The following is an 18,580-nucleotide window of genomic DNA, read 5'->3' on the forward strand; positions in this document are numbered from 1 at the left end:
AAACCATGGGGGTTTTAGGATTCTGCTTAGTATTATCCGAAGGAAAGTATTTTTAAGTGTTAAAGAACAACGACAAAGAGTTTCCTGATCTGTGAAACAGGAAAATTAACAGGTTGTCCAACTGGGCAAAGACTGCGTCGGACACCATGAAAGTCCCACGAACTCAGAATTCCGACTGAGAAGGACTCTCTTTGCTCTGAAGGGTGCTGTCGGGTGTACATGCTGGGGGTGGCAGCCTCGTTCTTCTGCAGGTGAAGGAGGCGAGTGTGCGGACAGCAGGAGGAAGGAAGGAGACGCTGGGCAGAGTCTGAGGAGAAGCGGACAGGCGGGCATGGAAGGAAGAAGCCACACAGGGGATGCTTGTGGAGATGGAAAGACAGAAGCCAATGACCTCATTTCCGTCTCTCCAGGGACCCCACCAAACTCCCATGCTTGGGTTTCCTCAGTCACCCCCATTTTCTTATAACAACTTCGACATTTCTGTTTTGGTGGGTTCATGTAACTCTGCTACTTAAAAGAACACGTTTAACTAACAAATCAATACAAGCAACAAGACAGTATCTGCCCAAGGAAACTGAAAACCTAAGTCCATACAAAAGCCCAGATACAGGGCCAGGCACGGTGGCTCACGCCTGTAATCCCAGCACTTTGGGAGGCCGAGGCGGGCGGATCACGAGGTCAGGAGATCGAGACCATCCTGGCTAACATGGTGAAACCCCGTCTCCAAAACCCCGAAATCCAAAAATGTAGCTGGGCGTGGTGGCGGGCACCTGTAGTCCCAGCTACTTGGGAGGCTGAGGCAAGAGAATGGCATGAACCTGGGAGGCAGAGCTGGCAGTGAGCCGAGATCATGCCACTGCACTCCAGCCTGGCTGACAGAGCGAGAGTCTGTCTCAAAAAAAACAAAACAAAAAAACCCAGACACAAATGTCCATCACAGCACTCTACACAACAGCCAAGCAGTGGGAACAGCCCAAACGCCCATCACCTGAAGAAGAGATCAACGAGATACAGTCCACACATCCATGAAACATCTTTCAGTCATGAAATAAGCAAACTACTGGGGCGCGACCAACATGACTCAATGTGAAAACAGTACGCAGAGAGACTGAAGCCTTCCACCCCGGAGCACACATCACACAGTCCCACGCACGTGAAGTTCGAGAGTGGGCAAAACAACCACAACCACAAACACAAGACAACACCAGCCTGGGCTCCCTACCTGACTGGGAAACAGCATAAGAACACTTCTGGCGTGACAGAGGCCTGGATGGGTTTGAGTTGCAAAGCTTTGTGTGTTTCAGAAGTCACTGATTGACACTTAGGATTCTGGCCAGGCGCAGTGGCTGACGCCTGTAATCTCAACATTTTGGGAGGCCGAGGCAGGAGGATCATATGAGCACAGGAGTTCAAGACCAGCCAGGGCAATACAGTGAGATCCTGTCTCGACAAACAATCAAAAAAAGTAGGCCAGGCTCAGTGGCTCACGCCTGTAATCCCAGCACTTTGGAAGGGCGAGGTAGGTGGATCACTTGAGGTCAGGAGTTTGAGACCAGCCTGGGCAACATGGTAAAACCCTGTCTCTACTAATAATACAAAAATTAGCCGGAAATGGTGGCAAGCGCCTATAATCCCAGCTGCTCAGAAGGCTGAAGCAGGAGAATCACTTGAACACAGGAAGTAGAGGTTGCAGTGAGCCAAGATCACGCCATTGCACTCCAGTCTGGGTGACAGAGTGAGTGAGACTCCATGTCAAAAAATAATAATTATTTTAAAAATAAACAAATAAATAAATTAGCTGGGTGTGGTGATGTGCACTTGTAGTTCCAGCTACTCTGGAGGCTGAGGTGGGAGAATCACTTGACCCTGGGAGGTCGAGGCTGCAGTGAGCTATGGTTGTGCCACCGCATTCCAGCCTGGGTTATAGAGTGAGACATCACTCCAGACTCTACCAATATTACAAAGAAAATGAAAGAATTTACTACTAAGTTCATGTCAATAAACTCACGAATTTGGATGAAATGGTTAAACTTCTGAAAAAGCAAAATTTGTCAGAAATATCAGAAGAAATAGAAAATCTGAATAGTCTCACAGCTAATAAAGACACCGAAGCTATTAATGACAACTTCCCACGAAGAAAACTCCACGCTCAGATGATTTCACAACTGAATTCTTCCAAACATTTAAGGAAAAAGTAGACTCAAGATTATAGGAACTCTTCCAGAGAACAGAAAAGAACAAACATATATGAACTCTTTGTATGATGCCACTGTGGCCTTGGGAACAAAACCAGACAAGGATGTTATCAGAAGGGGGGCTCACATTCAGACATCCCTCCCCTGAACCTACGTGCAGAAATCCTAAACACAATATCCACAAGTCAAATCCAGTGATCCATAAACAGAGTACTACATCACAACCAAGAGAGGTTTGTTTACTCCAGGAATGCGATAATGAGAAATTAATGTAACTCAACAAATTAACTGAAAGAAAGTCATACAATCATCTCAATTGATGCAGAAAAGACATTTATCAAATTAAATACCTATTCTCCACTTAAAAAAAAAAAACAAAACTCTCAGAAAAGTCGGATTAAAAAGAAATTGTCTTAATCTGATTTTTAAAATCTATTAAAAACCTAAGAAACATCATTCTTAATGGTGAAACACTAAAACCTTTCCCCTGAGATCAGAACTGAGACAAGGACGCTGCTAGCACCCCTGTGTTGGCCCGAACCAGGGCAAAAACATAAGGAAAAGAAATAAAAGAGAGAAGAATTAAAATGGAAGAAACAGAACTGTTACTATGCACAGCTGACATGATTGTGTTTGACAACAATCTAAAATAATCATCAAACTATTAGCACCCATAAGTGAACTTTGCAAGGTCATTGAATGCAAGGTGAAATACACAATTCAATCACATTTCTATACACAAACAATAAAAAAAAACAACAATGCAGTAGGGAAAAGGAGACTTTCCCATAAATGCTACAGGGTCAAGCAGATGTATATATTTAATGAAAATACTAGGTTGGGCACAGTGGTTTGTGCCTGTAGTCCCAGCTACTTGGGAGGCTGAGGCAGGAGGATCGCTTGAGCCCAGTATTTCAAGGCCAGAGTGAGCTATGATCGCATGGCTGCACTCCAGCATGGGTGACGGAGTGAGACCCTGTTTGGAAAAAATGAATACATAAAAAGAAAGAGGAAAATGAACCTTGACTGCTCACCTCACACCGCACAGAAAGATGAATTCCAAATGGGTTATGTGGATCTAAATGTGAAGCGGAAAACAATACAGCTTGGAGAATACAACGTCTTCATGACTTTGGAGTAGACAAAGATGTCTTCAATAGGACACAAGCTTACCAGAAAGTTTTTGAAATCATAAAAATAGGCCGAGCATAGTAGTTCACCCTGGTAATGTCAATGCTTTGGGAGGCTGAGGTGGGAAGATTCCTTGAGCCTAGGAGTTTGAGACCAGCCTGGCAACACAGCAAGACCCCAGATCTATGAAAACATTTTCAAAAAATTAGCCAGGCATGGTGACATGTGCCTGTAGTCTCAGCTACTTGGCAGGCTGAGGCAGAAGCATTGCTTGAGTTCAGGAGTTCAAAGCTGCAGTGAACCGTGATCGTGCCATTGCACTCTGGCCTGGGTGACAGAACAAGACCTCATCTCCCTTTTTTTTTTTTTTTTTTTTTTTTGAGACAGACGTTTGCTCTTTCGCCCTGGCTGGAGTGAAGTGGCGTGATCTCAGCTCACTGCAATCTCCACCCCCAGGGTTCAAGTGATTCTCCTGCTTCAGCCTCTGGAGTGGCTGGGATGACAGGCGTGTGCCACCATGCCTGGCTAAGTTTTGTATTTTTAGTAGAAATGCGGTTTCATCATGTTGGCCAGGCTGGTCCTGAACTCTTGACCTCAGGTGATCCACCCGCCGCGGCCTCCCAAAGTGCCAGGATTACAGGCGTGAGCCACCAAACCTGGCCAAGACTCCATTTCTTAAAAAAAAAAAAAAAAATACGAGATTGAGAGGCAAGTTACAGAATGGGTAATTCTTATGAATTACATAAATTTATGTAATTCATAAATTCAATAAAAGATTCAGATCCACAATATGTAAACAGTTTCTACACATCATTAAGAAAAAGATACAACCAGCCAGGCATAGTGGTTCACGCCTATAATCCCGGCACTTTGGGAGGCCGAGGCAAGTGGATCACTTGAGGCCAGGAGTTCAAGACCAGCCTGGCCAACATGGCAAAACCCCGTCTCTACTAAAAAATACAAAAAACTAGCCAGGCGTGGTGGTGCACACCTGTGGCCTGTAGTCCCAGCTACTCAGGAGGCTGAGGATTGCTTGAACCCAGGAGGCAGAGGTTGCAGTGGGTCAGGATCACACAACTGCACTCCAGCCTGGGCAACAAAGCGAGACTCTGTCTAAAAAAAAAAAAGAAATAAAAAGATACAACCAAACGGAAAAATGCACAAAAGACTTGAACAGAACCTCACAAAAAGGGATATCCGAATGGCCCATGAACAAATGAATGTGTTTTTAATTAACCATTTCAGATGCGGACACATCCCTGGCTGGGCATGGTGGCTCGTGCCTGTAATCCCAGCACTCTGGGGGGCCAAGGTGGGCAGATCACTCAAGGTCAGGAGTTCGAGACCAGCCTGGCCAACTTGGCGAAACCCCGTCGTTACTAAAACTACAAAAATTAGCCAGGCATGGTGGCGCATGCCTGTAGTCCCAGCTATGCGGGAGGCTGAGGCAGAAGAATCACTTGAACCCGGGAGGTGAAGGTTGGAACGAGCTGAGGTCACGCCACTGCACTCCAGCCTAAGCAACAGAGTAAGACTCCATCTTGAAAAAGAAAAGAGAAAAAAAAGATATGGACACATCCCAGACAGATATGAGTTGTATTCCTCCATGGGTCCAGTTTAATTCTCACATTCACCTCGAATGTAAAAGCTATTACCATCCCCACTTCCAGAAAGAGAAACTGAGGCTCAGAAGGGTAAGTGACCCGCACCCAGGCCTCCTGGCTAGTGAGCAGGGGGCTGGACTCTATGCCAGGTTCCAGGCTGTGGAGCCCATGCCCTTTGCACTCACTGGGCTGGTCCGCTAATGAGAAATTAAGTCAGCCTGACTCATCATGTCCACCTGCAGTATGGCCATGAAAGGGGGAGACACGTCCGGAAGATCACCCAATCAGGCACGCGCGTGCCACCACGGCCATCCTGTCTCTCAGCCCAAACACACACGTACTCAGCTTCTCCAGCATCTCCCGCAGGGTCTGCAGCCACAAGTGACACAGCTGCTCCTCTGGGCACCAGAAAGTCACCTGCGCCCACTTCCAGCGGTGCCGTCGTGCTCTCTTTACACAGTGAACTGCACAGAAGCAAACACGCTCATTAGTGCAAGGTTTGCAGTGTCACTGACAAAACCTCAAGTGAATATGCACCAAATGCAGCTAATTATAGGTTCCTAACTGAAATTCCCCAGGGGTTCTCTTACCGTCTAATGAGTTAGTAACTTCCAAGGTATATTAGAAAAAACATCCTATCTTTCAAACCTTTTAAGTCACATAAGGGAAAAGGGCCGATGTGATGACTCACACCTGTCATCCCAGCACTTTGGGAGGCTGAGGCGGGCAGATCACCTGAGGTCAGGAGTTCGAGACCAGCCTGGCCAACATGGTGAAATCCCGTCTCTACTTAAAATACAAAAAATTAGCCGGGTCTGGTGGTAGGTGCCTGTAATTCCAGCTACTCAGGAGGCTGAGGGAGGAGAATCGCTTGAACCCAAGAAGTGGAGATTGCAGTGAGCCAAGACCACGCCACTGCACTTCAGCTTGGGCAACAAGAGCGAAACTCCATCTCAACAAATAAATAAATAAATAAAAATAAGGGAAAAAATGACCATTAACTAAAACATTAACTAAAGGTAGCGTTTGGGGAAAAAAATAATAGGAAGATTTCATAAAGATAAACCAACGCATTGAGCTTGTTAAACTAGTAACATAAAAGTTCCCTCTTGTGTAATCTACATAGAATTAATGAAGACTGTGGGAGAAGACATTTAGGCTCTCTCACCTGTAAAAGCATAAGGCTTTTCCATTTTCTGCCATTTTCCACTGCTGTGATGTTTCCCATGAACGTCTGTTTCCTCAACAGTGATGATCTCAGATACAGGCACAGAGCAGGCATCTGTAAAACATCACGTCCTTCTGTCAATAAATTCATCAGAATCAACACAGGTAAAATCAGTCCAACTCCAAGAAGCTGAGAATATTCTGCTTTAAAATTCTCATTAGATATTCAGGCTGGGTATGGTGGTGTACACCTGTAATCCCAGTACTTTGGGAGGCTGAGGAGGGAGGATCGCTTGAGCTCAGGAGTTCAGTGAGCTGTGATGGTGCCACTGCACTCCAGTCCCGGCAACAGCGCAAGGCCGCATCTCCAAATACTAAAAAAAAAATTTTTGGCTGGGCGCGGTGGCTCAAGCCTGTAATCCCAGCACTTTGGGAGGCCAAGGCAGGTGGATCACAAGGTCAGGAAATCTAGACCATCCTGGCTAACACAGTGAAACTCCGTCTCTACTAAAAAATACAAAAAAAACTAGCCGGGCGAGGTGGCGGGCGCCTGTAGTCCCAGCTACTCGGGAGGCTGAGGCAGGAGAATGGCGTGAACCCGAAAGGCGGAGCTTGCAGTGAGCTGAGATCCGGCCACTGCACTCCAGTTTGGGCGACAGAGCGAGACTCCGTCTCAAAAATATAAAAAAAATAAAAAGGACGGTTATAGGTCACTTTTAAACTCAGAGCTAAATAACTGCGGGCAGCTCAATGTTACCAGACGGCGGGATGTTTTATTCAGCCGAGTCACCAGATGGAGGCTGCGACTTTTCACACCATTTGCTCAGACATTCAAGCAGCAAATGCTGACCATTCTGGCCCAGCTACCATCTTAAATTTGGAGAAACATGCTCAAGACACGGCCTCTGTCTGCAGGACAGTGTCTGGTTCGGAAATCCAAGTGGGAGGGAGACACGTGACAGGACCCGGGACAGCTGGAACCACGGAGCGTGCAAGTGAGGCAGAGCCCAAGTGTGGCAGGACTGGAGTGCGGGGGGACGTCCAGGGACCCAGGGGATGACAGCACCGGACATGCTCCACCCTGGGAACCAGGAAGGGCCAATTCCACGGGAGCCACCTGGGGCATGTTCATCTGGTGGGCAGCTGCAATTACAGCCTGCACATCAAAGAAAGTTCTGGGCTGGGAGCAGAGCCATGGGAGGTGACGGGTAACTGAAGTCCAAGGCCTGAAAGAACTTGTCCAGGACAGCATGAGATTGAAGACAGCAAAGCCAAGTTTGAGCAAGCTGGCTTCCAAAAGCTTATTCTGGAATTACTGTTAGGCATGTATGATATATTTTTATACAGAAGAACGTTATAATTTGTGGTTAGCTTCCTAGGTTGGCTATAAAACCTGCAATATAGCTAAAATACTATATTTTTGCTGTAGCTAAATGCAAAAAAGAATGCTATAACATTTGTAGTGATTTTGCATCATTTTTAAAGTTGTTGCCCATGGAAATTAAGTTCTAGGAACCTAAGAGGGTAGTGACTGAACTGGGCCTTTGACCACGGCAGAAATCCTTGAAAAATCAGTAGTGGGGACTCCTGATTCCCTCTGAAATGAAGCCAGCCCCTGGGGAGCAGACTTGCTGGGGAGAGGGTTACAGAGGAAGAAGTCTGGCTGGAGAATGGAGGTTTCAAGGTCCCAGGAGGTGTCCGTGTGCATCCTGCTCCTGGGTATAGAATGTGGGGTCCAGAGAGACTCTTAGGGACCCCACCCTCCAGTGCACCCTACCTGGGCCTCCCTCCTGGCCTCCCACCTTTTTTTTTTTTTTTTGAGACGGAGTTTTGCTCTTGCTGCCCAGGCTGGAATGCAGTGGCGCAATTTCGGCTCACTGCAACTTCCACCTCCTAGTTCAAGTGATTCTCCCTCCTCAGCCTCCCAAGTAGCTGGGATTACAGGCGCCCACCACCACGCCCGGCTGATTTCTGTATTTTTAGTAGAGACAGGGTTTCGCCATGTTAGCCAGGCTGGTCTCGAACTCCTGACCTCAGATGATACACCTACCTCAGCCTCCCAAAGTGCTGGGATTACAGGCATGACCTACCACACCAGGCCCTGGCTTCCCATCTTGCCCTCAAGGCTGTGACTCTAGAACACAATTTTCACCCATTTCTTATTCTCCTCTCCCTTAGAACCCTGCACCCCGATGCTCCAGGCCCCTCTCCGCTCTGCGGGTTGGCGTCCATACAGGACAGCCACGCGGGATCTCAGGGCATCTCAGACACCCGCACGTGGATCAGCTTCCCTGTCTCCGCCACCAGCCTTCGGATGCGGCTCTTCTCGTCTGGCACAGCTCGCCTCCTTAACCACCCCCTATTTTGTGAGGTGCTGGCCTTGCCCCCCGAGTCCTGCAGGGACGTGACCATGGCACTGAAACCCTGTGAGTGCACCTGACGCCATGGCATCCTCGTCCTATGAGACAGAGCTAATGCCAGGCCTCTGCAGCTCCGGGACCCAGCACGGGCCACACTCGGGCAGGGCTCAATGACACAGACAGTGAGTCAGGAATCCACCACCTACGGATATGACAATGCACACTGCGATCTTCCTGGACGGCTGAGCGCAGGCTTCGGGACCTGCTAGTGCCTGTGGATAACCACAACCATGGCTGTCTGATAAGAAGCGGCGACAGGCAGGGAGAACAAGCCATGGTCTGAGAGTCAGCAGTCAGGTCAGTTCCCCAACATCTGATGGACTGGTTTAGGAAACTGCACAACAGATAGCACAGTAAGTTACGAGTGACTCCAGGACAGTCACCTGAGTCCACAGGTTACTAACTTTCAGCCTTGCACATTCAGTCCCACAGACTCCAAGAGCCCAGGAAGGGACTCGCCATGCGGACCAGGCTGCAGGCCATGCCGTGCCAGGGGTGCCAGCATGAGGCCAGGTGGTCCACACAGGTCCTGCCGGAAGGAGTGACGCAGGCCTGGGGGCGGAGAGGGGGCGGGGACAGTGTCAACGTCAGGGTCAGGGTTCAGAGGATTCCCCGTGGGTGGAGGAAGGCGACGCAGGGGCAGGAGCTGGGAAGAGGCAGAGGCCGCTGGGAGGGAGAGGGCGAGCGGCTGTGAGAGGGGGGCCACTCTGGGCGGAGGGATGATGATCCCACTTGAGTATGACTGAATAACTACAAGTGTTCAGGACAGGACAAGAGACTGAACCAAGGACACCGTGGGGTGAGTCCAGGAACCTTCTGCCACGCTGGACCTGCAGCAAGGTGTGCCTGCTCCTGTGGTGTGAGAAAAAGACACAGATGCCAGCGGGGGTCATTCGTTTACACACATGTTCCTTTTACACAGATTAATACATGGAATTATTGTCTCTAAAAAGGGACAGGAAAGTTAATAGAGGAATAAAATTCAATCTTGTCTGCACAGCTTGAGGAATGTCAAGGATAAGAACACAGGGCGGACACAGTGGCTCACGCCTGTAATCCCAGCACTTTGGGAGGCCGAGGCAGATGGATCACTTGAGGTCAGGAGTTCGAGACCAGCCTGGCCAACGTGGTGAAACCCCGTCTCTACTAAAAATACAAAAGTTAGCCAGGTATGGTGGTGTGTTCCCGTAATCCCAGCTACTCAGGAGGCTGAGGCATTAGTTGCTTGAACCCAGGAGGCGGAGGATGCAGTGAGCCGAGATTATACCAGTGCACTCCGGCCTGGGCAACAGAGTGAGACTCAGTCTCAGGAAAACAAAAAAAGAAGAAGAAGAATATAGCTGACCTCTGAACAACATGGGCTTAACCTTCGAGGGTCGACTGATGTGGGGAGTTTTCATTTCTCTTTTTTTTTTTTTTTTTGAGACGTTGTCTTGCTCTTGTTGCCCAGGCTGGAGTGCAGTGGTGTGATCTCGGCACACTGCAACCTCCGCTCCCTGGTTTCAAGCGATTCTCCTGCCTCAGCCTCCTGAGCAGCTGGGATTATAGGAGCCTGCCACCACAGGTGGCTAACTTTTGTACTCTCAGTAGAGATGGGGTTTCACCATGTTGGCCAGGATGGTCTCGAACTTCTGACCTCAGGTGATCCGCCCGCCTCGGCCTCCCAAAGTGCTGGGATTACAGGCATGAGCCACCACGCCCAGCTGGATTTTTCAATAAAAGTGGCACTGAGCTCAGCTGCCTCTCTTGCCTCCCCTTCCACCTCCTCCATCTCGTCTGCCTCCGCCACCCCTGAGACAGCACGACTGATCCCTCCTCTTCTCTTCCTCCTCAGCCCACTCAACATGAAGATCACCAGGATGGAGACCTTTGTAACGATCCACTTCCACTTGCCGGATAGTAAACATATTTTCTCTTCCTTAGGGTTTTCTTTTTTTTTTTTTTTTTTTTTTTTTGAGACGGAGTCTCGCTCTGTCGCCCAGGCCGGAATGCAGTGTTGCGATCTCGGCTCACTACAAGCTCCGCCTCCCGGGTTTACGCCATTCTCCTGCCTCAGCCTCCGGAGTAGCTGGGACTACAGGCGCCCGCCATCTCGCCCGGCTAGTTTTTTGTATTTTTAGTAGAGACGGGGTTTCACCGTGTAGACCAGGATGGTCTTGATCTCCTGACCTCGTGATCCGCCCGTCTCGGCCTCCCAAAGTGCTGGGATTACAGGCTTGAGCCACCGCGCCCGGCCCCTTAGGGTTTTCTTAACCACGTTTGCTTTTCTATAGCTTACTTTATTGTAATAATACAGTATATAATTCAGGCCGCATAGGAAATACGTGTTCATCGGCTATTTATGTTATCGCAAGGCACCCAATCAACAGTAGGCTGTTAGTAGTTAAGTGCTGGGGAAGTCAAAAGTTTTCAACTGCACGGGGCTGGGGCGCTGACTCCCATGTTGTTTGGGGGTCAACTGCACCGGGTACGGCTCAGGACAAGGGCTTCCTTGCTGACTCAGGAGACCTGAAGTGGTGCGGCCAGGGCGGGAACACATTCCCCAGGCGGCGACGAGTGGCTGGACTTGGCGTGGCTTTGGCCTGCATGCGGCTGCTGTCTTACTGCGGGTGAGCCGCTAGGCCTGGAGCTTGTAAAGGGGGTGGAATGATGAACCCCACAGGGATTTTAGAAACTGTAGTAAATTGGGAGGCTGAGAGGGCGGATCACGAGGTCAGGAGATCAAGACCATCCTGGCTAACACGGTGAAAACCCGTCTCTAGTAAAAAAAACACAAAAACAAAAACTAGCCGGGCGAGGTGGGGGCGCCTGTAGTCCCAGCTACTCGGGAGGCTGAGGCAGGAGAATGGTGTAAACCCGGGAGGCGGAGCTCGCAGTGAGCTGAGATCCGGCCACTGCACTCTAGCCCGGGTGACAGAGCGAGACTCCATCTCAAAAAAAAAAAAAAAGAAAGAAACTGTAGTAAGATAAAGGGTGAAAAAGTTTCAAGCACAAAAATGTCCGATAAATGATGGCTTCCCTTCTTGTCAAAAAGGCTGGGCTCGGCTGGGCAGAGTGGCTCACGCCTGTAATCCAACACTTTGGGAGGCTGAGGTGGGCAGATCACGAGGTCAGAAGATCGAGACCATCCTGGCTAACATGGCGAAACCCCATCTCTACTAAAAATGTACAAAAAATTAGCCAGGCGTGGTGGCGGGCACTTGTAGTCCCAGCTACTCGGGAGGCTGAGGCAGGAGAACGGCATGAACCCAGGAGGCGGAGCTTGCAGTGAGCCGAGATCGCACCACTGCAGTCCAGCCTGGGCGACAGAGAGCAAGACTCCGTCTCAAAAACAAAACAAAACAAAAAAACAAAACAAAAAAAGGCTGGGCTCAAGAGGGAGGCTCTGCCTCCTTCAGGCCGTTGTCCCTGTGTTAAGCGGAGGACTCCACAGTGCGACGCCTCCGGCCTGGCAGCGCTCACCCCTTCTCCCGCTCTCCTCACCTCGGTGTGTCACGGGCATTACGCCTGAGTTTTCGAAACTCGCATTTCTAATTAGGAAACAAAGAACTGGGCCGAGAATCTGAACAAACGGAGAGCAGCTCCCTGCGGGGGCTCAGGAAACGCTCGCCAGCGTCCGTCGGGTGGAGAGCTGTTGCTTGCTCATCCGAGGGCAGGTCATGTGGACGGCAGTGGGGCCACCGAGGGCTGGCACATAGGAGAATGCAGACGGTTCTCCAGAAGCAGAAGGCACTGCCCTCCGAGGGTGAGTCTCAATGTGCTGGCTCCAAGCGGCATCCCACACAGCACGAGGTGTGTGGACACGCCACAGCATCCGCGGGAGAAAACACACCTGACCCAGCTGGACAGACGCTGTGGGAACATCTTGCAAAGGGCGGAAGGTGGGAATTTGGGGCACTTTTATATTCTTTTGCTGACAGAGATAAATTCTCCTGCCCATGAGACACCACGGTGACCATATTGACATGCAGTGAGCTCTCCAATAAAGGTAATGATCAAATGGCCATCGCATTCCAGAAAAATCAAATGCCACGTCAGCGAGTGAGCCTGGCCTCCTGGTTCTCGGGCGGCTCACGTGCTTGCTGGCTCCCTCTCTGCAGACCGCTGCAGCATTTGCAGCAGTCCAGGTGATGCCTGCTAGGGGCAGCTGAGAGCACGCTGACTTCCAGTTGCTTCTTTTTCCATTCTGTTCTCTGTGTTTTTTAGTGCTTGTGGTGATCCACTAAAATCAAATTTATTTCACGCTGGTGACTCACAGATGAAAACAGTGCCTGCTGTCAATCAGTTTTGACACTAGAAGTTCCTGGATCAAACTGAGCCACGCACAGTGGCCTCCCGTCCAGCAGGAGGGTGCACAGGTTTCCCGTGTGTCACAGGAGCACTGAGTGTCTGCCAGTGACCCGGGTACACATGTGTGAGCATGCTCATGGCAGGGCAGGGTCAAGGTGGCGGAATACGCTGCTCCAGACCTCACGCAGTCGTCGGGAGGCCCCAGATGTCTTTCGCCTCTTGGGATATGCAATGAGACAAAAGCAAGTTCACAGCCAAGGGCGGAGCTGTCCCTGGGACTCTCTACTAAAGCAAGCTGCCACGTGAGAGCCGGCAGAGGGAAGCGGGTGAGAGAGCAGGCCGCTGCCCACTGTGCCCACTGGAGCAGTGCCCAGTCCAGTGTGGAAGTCTGTGGATCATACCCACACAGTGCAGGGGATGCTGAGGTCCAGGGGAAGTGGCACAGGCCACGCTGACCTCCGCATGCCCGGCCTGCTTAGAGTCCGAGCAGTAAGGGTCACCCCAGAGGAAGAACACCCAGGAGATCCGGGCGGCTGGGAGTCCTGACTCCCCTGCAATTACACGCAACGCAAACGCATTTCCCTGGCAACCTGCCACTCAACAAACACGAGCCGTGTGAACATCTGATCTTCAATAAAAATTAAAGGTGAATGCTTGTCTATGCCAAGGAAGACCAAAAACCAGCCCTGCCCACCACTGCCAGGGAGAGTCCAGAAATCCCACGAGCAGCAAACTCAGAGAGTGGTCAAACTGTCCCCCTTTCCTCCCCGCCCACCACGTCCACCCCAACACAGCCCTTGATGGGTCGGATACACAGACGGAAGGTGGGAGAAGCCAGAACCCATGTGGTGCCCATAGGTCAGCCCTGAGCTGCGACTTATCCAGACACGATTGCATGTCTGTGTCCCCAGCCCTTGTCTCCGCTGCAGGTGCTGCTGTCACACAGGGATGTGCCCAAGTTTGGATTTTTATGGGAAATCTTCTGATTGTAGAACATTAGTTACAATTTTAAAAGGAAAAGAAAAACTCACCATGCAAATCAAACAAAGAAAAAAATATGTGGCAAATTTAGCCCAAAGACCTCTGCTCTGCAACACAGTGAGGCTGAGCCATGGTTATTCTGACCACACGGATGATGAAGAAAATCTCATAGCAAGCCCCCAAAGTTCATGATGCTGGGATAAGGTACCTGCCAATTATAACTTACTGCTATTTCATGCCATAAAATGTGACCTTTGACCCTTGTCAGCACACCATTAGTAGCCACCAATGTCTCTCTCTCTCTCTTTTTTTTCTTTTTTTAAGACAGGTCTTGCTCTGTCACCCAGGCTGGAGTACATGGGTGCAGTCTCATATCACTGCAGCCTCAACCTCCCAAGCTCATGCAATCCTCCCACCTCAGCCTCCCAAGTAGTTGGGACCACAGGTGTGTGCCACCATGCCCAGCTATTTTTTTTTGGAGAGATGGGGTCTCTCTATGTTACCCTGGTTGGTCTCTCTAACTCCTGAACTCAAGCGATCCACCCGCTCAGCCTCCCAAAGTGTTGGGATTACAGGCATGAGCCACTGTGCCCAGCCTTTTTAGTTCTAGGGACACATCTCAAGTAAACAGTGTCCATTCCCTGTGGAACCCACCCCAGAAATCCTTCCGCATCCTAACGTCCCCTGATACCAGCCTGAGGGTGCTTGGTCTGCCTGCCCTACTCTCAGGCAGGGGCCTGGTCAGCACCCCACAGGACCACCCGGTGACCACCCAAGGTCCAAGGGCTTCTGAACGTCCTGCGCATGCCCCAACCCCTGCACCCCGGCCCTGCCAGCCCCACCACTCCTTAGCATGGATGCTCCGTTAGCATGCACAAGAGGCCTGGACCCGAGGATGCCAAATCATTCCTCTCAGGAAACAGGACTGTGGCATGTGGACGGGCATGTCACCTGCACAGCCCACGTGGCAGCCAACACACAGGACTGTATTTTTCCTGTTAAGCCAGGAGGTTCTGGACGGCAGGCTGGAATCACACACCTGTGCAGGCCGTCTCTGGGTTCAGGAAATGAACCAGCTAATCCTAGACCTGCTCAGATGACACCCACAGAACTGAAGTCCGTACCAGGTGGCCTCTCAACACAGAGCACCCGCCGTCCCTGCTCCACGCCCAACCTGCTGGCGTCTCAACACAGAACACCCGCCGTCCCCGCTCCACGCCCAACCACGTGGCCTCTCAGAACACCCGCCATCCCCACTCCACGCCCGACCACGTGGCCTCTCAACACAGAACACCCGCCGTCCCCACTCCACGCCCAACCACGTGGCCTCTCAACACAGAACACCTGCCATCCCCACTCCACGCCCACTGTCAGGCTGCAGGAAACCTGCGTCCGCCTCCCATCCTAGGGACGAGACGGGGGGGGCTGAGGGTTCCAGGGACCATACGGTGCTTCAGGGAACTGTGTCATGGGCACTGGACTGATTTTTGCTCCAGGAACCCTGCTCTTCCCGCCATGTACCCTGCTATGAAAGGCCTCGGGAGCTACTTAAATCCCAGAGTCCCTGCCTTTGAAGAGGGAGCGCACCCCAGATTCTGGAGCAGCCTTGCTCTGAGTCCCCACTCCCCACCTGTGAGCTGAGCTCTAAGTCCCACGTCTCCACCTTCAAGGAGACAACAAGGGGCGTCTCAGAGGGCTGTGAGGATCCCATCGGGTGTGAAGCCCACAGCAGCACAGGGCACAGCACACACGGGCCTAAACGGAAAGCAGCACTCAGACGTCTGGTTCTGGCCAGGATGAAGCAACCCGACTGCCTGTCTCTCCCACCCACGACAACTAAAAACTCTGGACAAGACAGAAGAAACAGGCAATGAACCGAGGACACCAGAGATCCACAGCGGCAGGCCTGCTGGTTGGAGAGGCTGGCGTGCAGAGTCAACGGCTGGGAGCCAGGTTTACCTCCAGCTCTGGCCTCGGGGATGTCTGAGCTATGGGGCAGCAGGGTGGGTGCAGGCCCTGTCCCAGAGGAGCCAGGGTGTGCTGGGGGCAGAGGGGCGCTCAGAGCAGAGGGGGCTGGAGCAGGAATACTTGGCTCTGAGAATGACCAGATGAGTCCAGCCTCGTTCCTGAGGGACCAAACCAGGGCAGCCAGGGCTTCGGAGGCTGGGCAGCCAGGGCCCACCTCCCTCGCCACGTGAGACAGACCTGCCATCTGTGCCTAGCCAGACTGAGTACCTGCTTTTGAGAAAGAAACATTGGCTGGGTCTGGTGTCTCATGCCTATAAGTCCAGCACTTTGGGAGGCTGAAGCAGGAGGACTGCTTGAGGTCAGAAGATTGAGACCAACCTGGAGAACATAGTGAGGCCCTGTCTCTACAAAATAAATTTTAAAAATTAGCCAGAATGATGGTACATGCCTGTAGTCCCAGCTACTTGACAGGCTGAGGTAGGAGGACGGCCTGCGCCCAAGAGATTGAGGCTGCAGTGAGCCAAAACTAAGCCACTGCACTCCGGCCTACAAAACAGTGAAACTGTAAATAAATTAATAAATTAATGTAATTAAATAGAAAAATTATCCAAAGGACTTTATTTTTTATTTATTTATTTTTTTAAGAGACAGGGTCTTGCTCTGTCACTCAGGATGGAGTGCAGTGGTACAATCATGGAACACTGTAACCTCGAATTCCTGGCGTCAGATGCTCCTCCTGCCTCAGCCTCCTGAGTGGCTGGGACTACAGGCATGCGCAACACCCAGCCTCCAAAAAACATTAACAGGACTCGGCCTTACAAAATAATGTAATTATGGGTTGTTTTCTGGATATTTGGAACATTATTTTGTAAGGCCGAGACAGGGTTTCACCGTGTTAGCCAGGATGGTCTCTATCTCCTGACCTCGTGATCCGCCCGCCTCAGCCTCCCAAAGTGCTGGGATTACAGGCGTGAGCCACCGCTCCCGGCTGGGTTAACATTTTTTAAACATTTTAAACTGATATAAAAATTGATGGCCAGGTGCAGTGGCTCACGCCTCCCAAAGTGCTGGGATTACAGGCGTGAGCTGAGATCACGCCCCTGCACTCCAGCCTAGGTGACAGAGCAAGACTCCGTCTCAAACAATGAAACAAAACAAAACAAAACACACAAAAAAAACCACAAAAAATTAGCCAAGTGTGGTGGCGGCGCCTGTAGTCCCAGCTACTCAGGAGGCTGAGGCAGGAGAATGGCATGAACCCGGGAGGTAGAGCTTTCAGTGAGCTGAGATCACGCCACTGCACTCCAGCCTGGGCGACAGAGTGAGACTCTATCTCAAAAAAAAAAAAAAAAAAGTTAACCCTTTCTCTATCCTATTTGTTGCAAATAGTACCCCCATCATTTTTAATTTTTATGTTATTATTATTGTTATTATTATTTGAGATAGAGTCTCGCTCTGTTGCCAGGCTGGAGTACCGTGGCACAATCTCAGCTCACTGCAACCTCCGCCTCCCAGGTTCAAGCGATTCTCCTGCCTCAGCCTCCTGAGTGGCTGGGATTACAGCGCATGCCAACACACCCAGCTAATTTTTGTATTTTTAGTAGAGATGGGGTTTCACCATGTTGGCCAGGTTGGTCAGGAACTCCTGACCTCAAGTGATCTGCCCACCTTAGCCTCTCAAAGTGCTGGGATTGCAGGTGTGAGCCACAGCACCCAGCCCCCATCATTTTTTAAAAAATTTATGGTATCTTACAAAAGACATTTTAAAATTATTGAGTCAAATAATCTAGCTTTTTCTTTATTCTTTCTGGATTCCATCTTGGTTAGGAAAGCCTTTTCCCATTCCAATATTATAAACTGTCCTCTATTTTCTTGTAAGAATTCACAGCTGGGTGCAGTGGCTCACGCCTGTAATCCCAGCACTTTGGGAGGCCGAGGCAGGCAGATCATCTGCGGTCAGGAGTTTGAGACCAGCCTGGCCAACATGCTGAAACCCCGTCTCTACTAAAAATACAAAAATTCGCCGGGCGTGGTGGCAGGTGCCCGTAATCCCAGCTACTCAGGAGGCTAAGGCAGGAGAATCACTTGAATCCAGGAGGTGGAGGTTGCAGTGAGCCGAGATCTCGCCACTTCACTCCAGCCTAGCGAACAGAAGAAGACTCCAAAAATATAATAAAATATATTATATACACTCAAAAATACATATATATTATATATATATATATATATATATATACACATTTTCCTATGATTCAGCTTTCTACTCTTAAATACGCATCCAAGAGGAGCAAAAGCATAGCCCCCAAAGGATCAGGGTGTCTTTATCCACATAGTCAAGATGAATGGACTGCAAACTGTCCAGAAGCCCATCAGCAGGTAAACGGATACACTAGTGTACCCACACAATGCAATATGACTAGTAACCAGAAAGATGGAACCGCTGACATGATGAATCTTAAAAAAAAACAAAATGAGATAAAGCAGCCGGGCACAAAGAAGTGCACATGGCATGATTCCATTTACATGAAACTCTATTAGCATCGCACCTGTCCCTGGCGAGAAAACAGCCCAGGGCCCAGGAGAAGGTTCTGGGCTGCTGCTAGCCGGGTGATGTTTACACAGGTGCACACAGTTATCAAAATTTATCCAACTATGTGCCTTAAAATGTCTGAGTTTTATTGCAGCAAATTAGACCTTGATAAAGTCAATTTTTTAAAATCATGTTTTAGGAGGGGAATTAGTAGCGTGGAAAACACTCTGCAGTATGTTTTCTCAACTTTTCTTTCATGCATATTTACATATACACAAATACCCAATATTAATC

The 18,580-nt window shown here is 50.1% G+C and overlaps 1 protein-coding gene across 1 annotated transcript in view; it reads right to left on the reverse strand.

Moving 5' to 3' along the window:
• The window catches only part of CERK (ceramide kinase), a 51,876-nt gene that overhangs the window by 28,755 nt on the left and 4,541 nt on the right, over window positions 1–18,580 (reverse strand). Inside the window, exons 2-3 of the mRNA XM_023221708.2 lie at window positions 6,099–6,212; window positions 5,272–5,394 (exon numbers count right to left, since the gene is read on the reverse strand). Coding sequence (XP_023077476.1) covers window positions 5,272–5,394; window positions 6,099–6,212 — 237 coding nt within the window. The remainder of the gene's footprint in view (window positions 1–5,271; window positions 5,395–6,098; window positions 6,213–18,580) is intronic.

This window comes from Piliocolobus tephrosceles, chromosome 19 (genome assembly GCF_002776525.5).
Source record: "Piliocolobus tephrosceles isolate RC106 chromosome 19, ASM277652v3, whole genome shotgun sequence".
NCBI lineage: Eukaryota > Metazoa > Chordata > Mammalia > Primates > Cercopithecidae > Piliocolobus > Piliocolobus tephrosceles.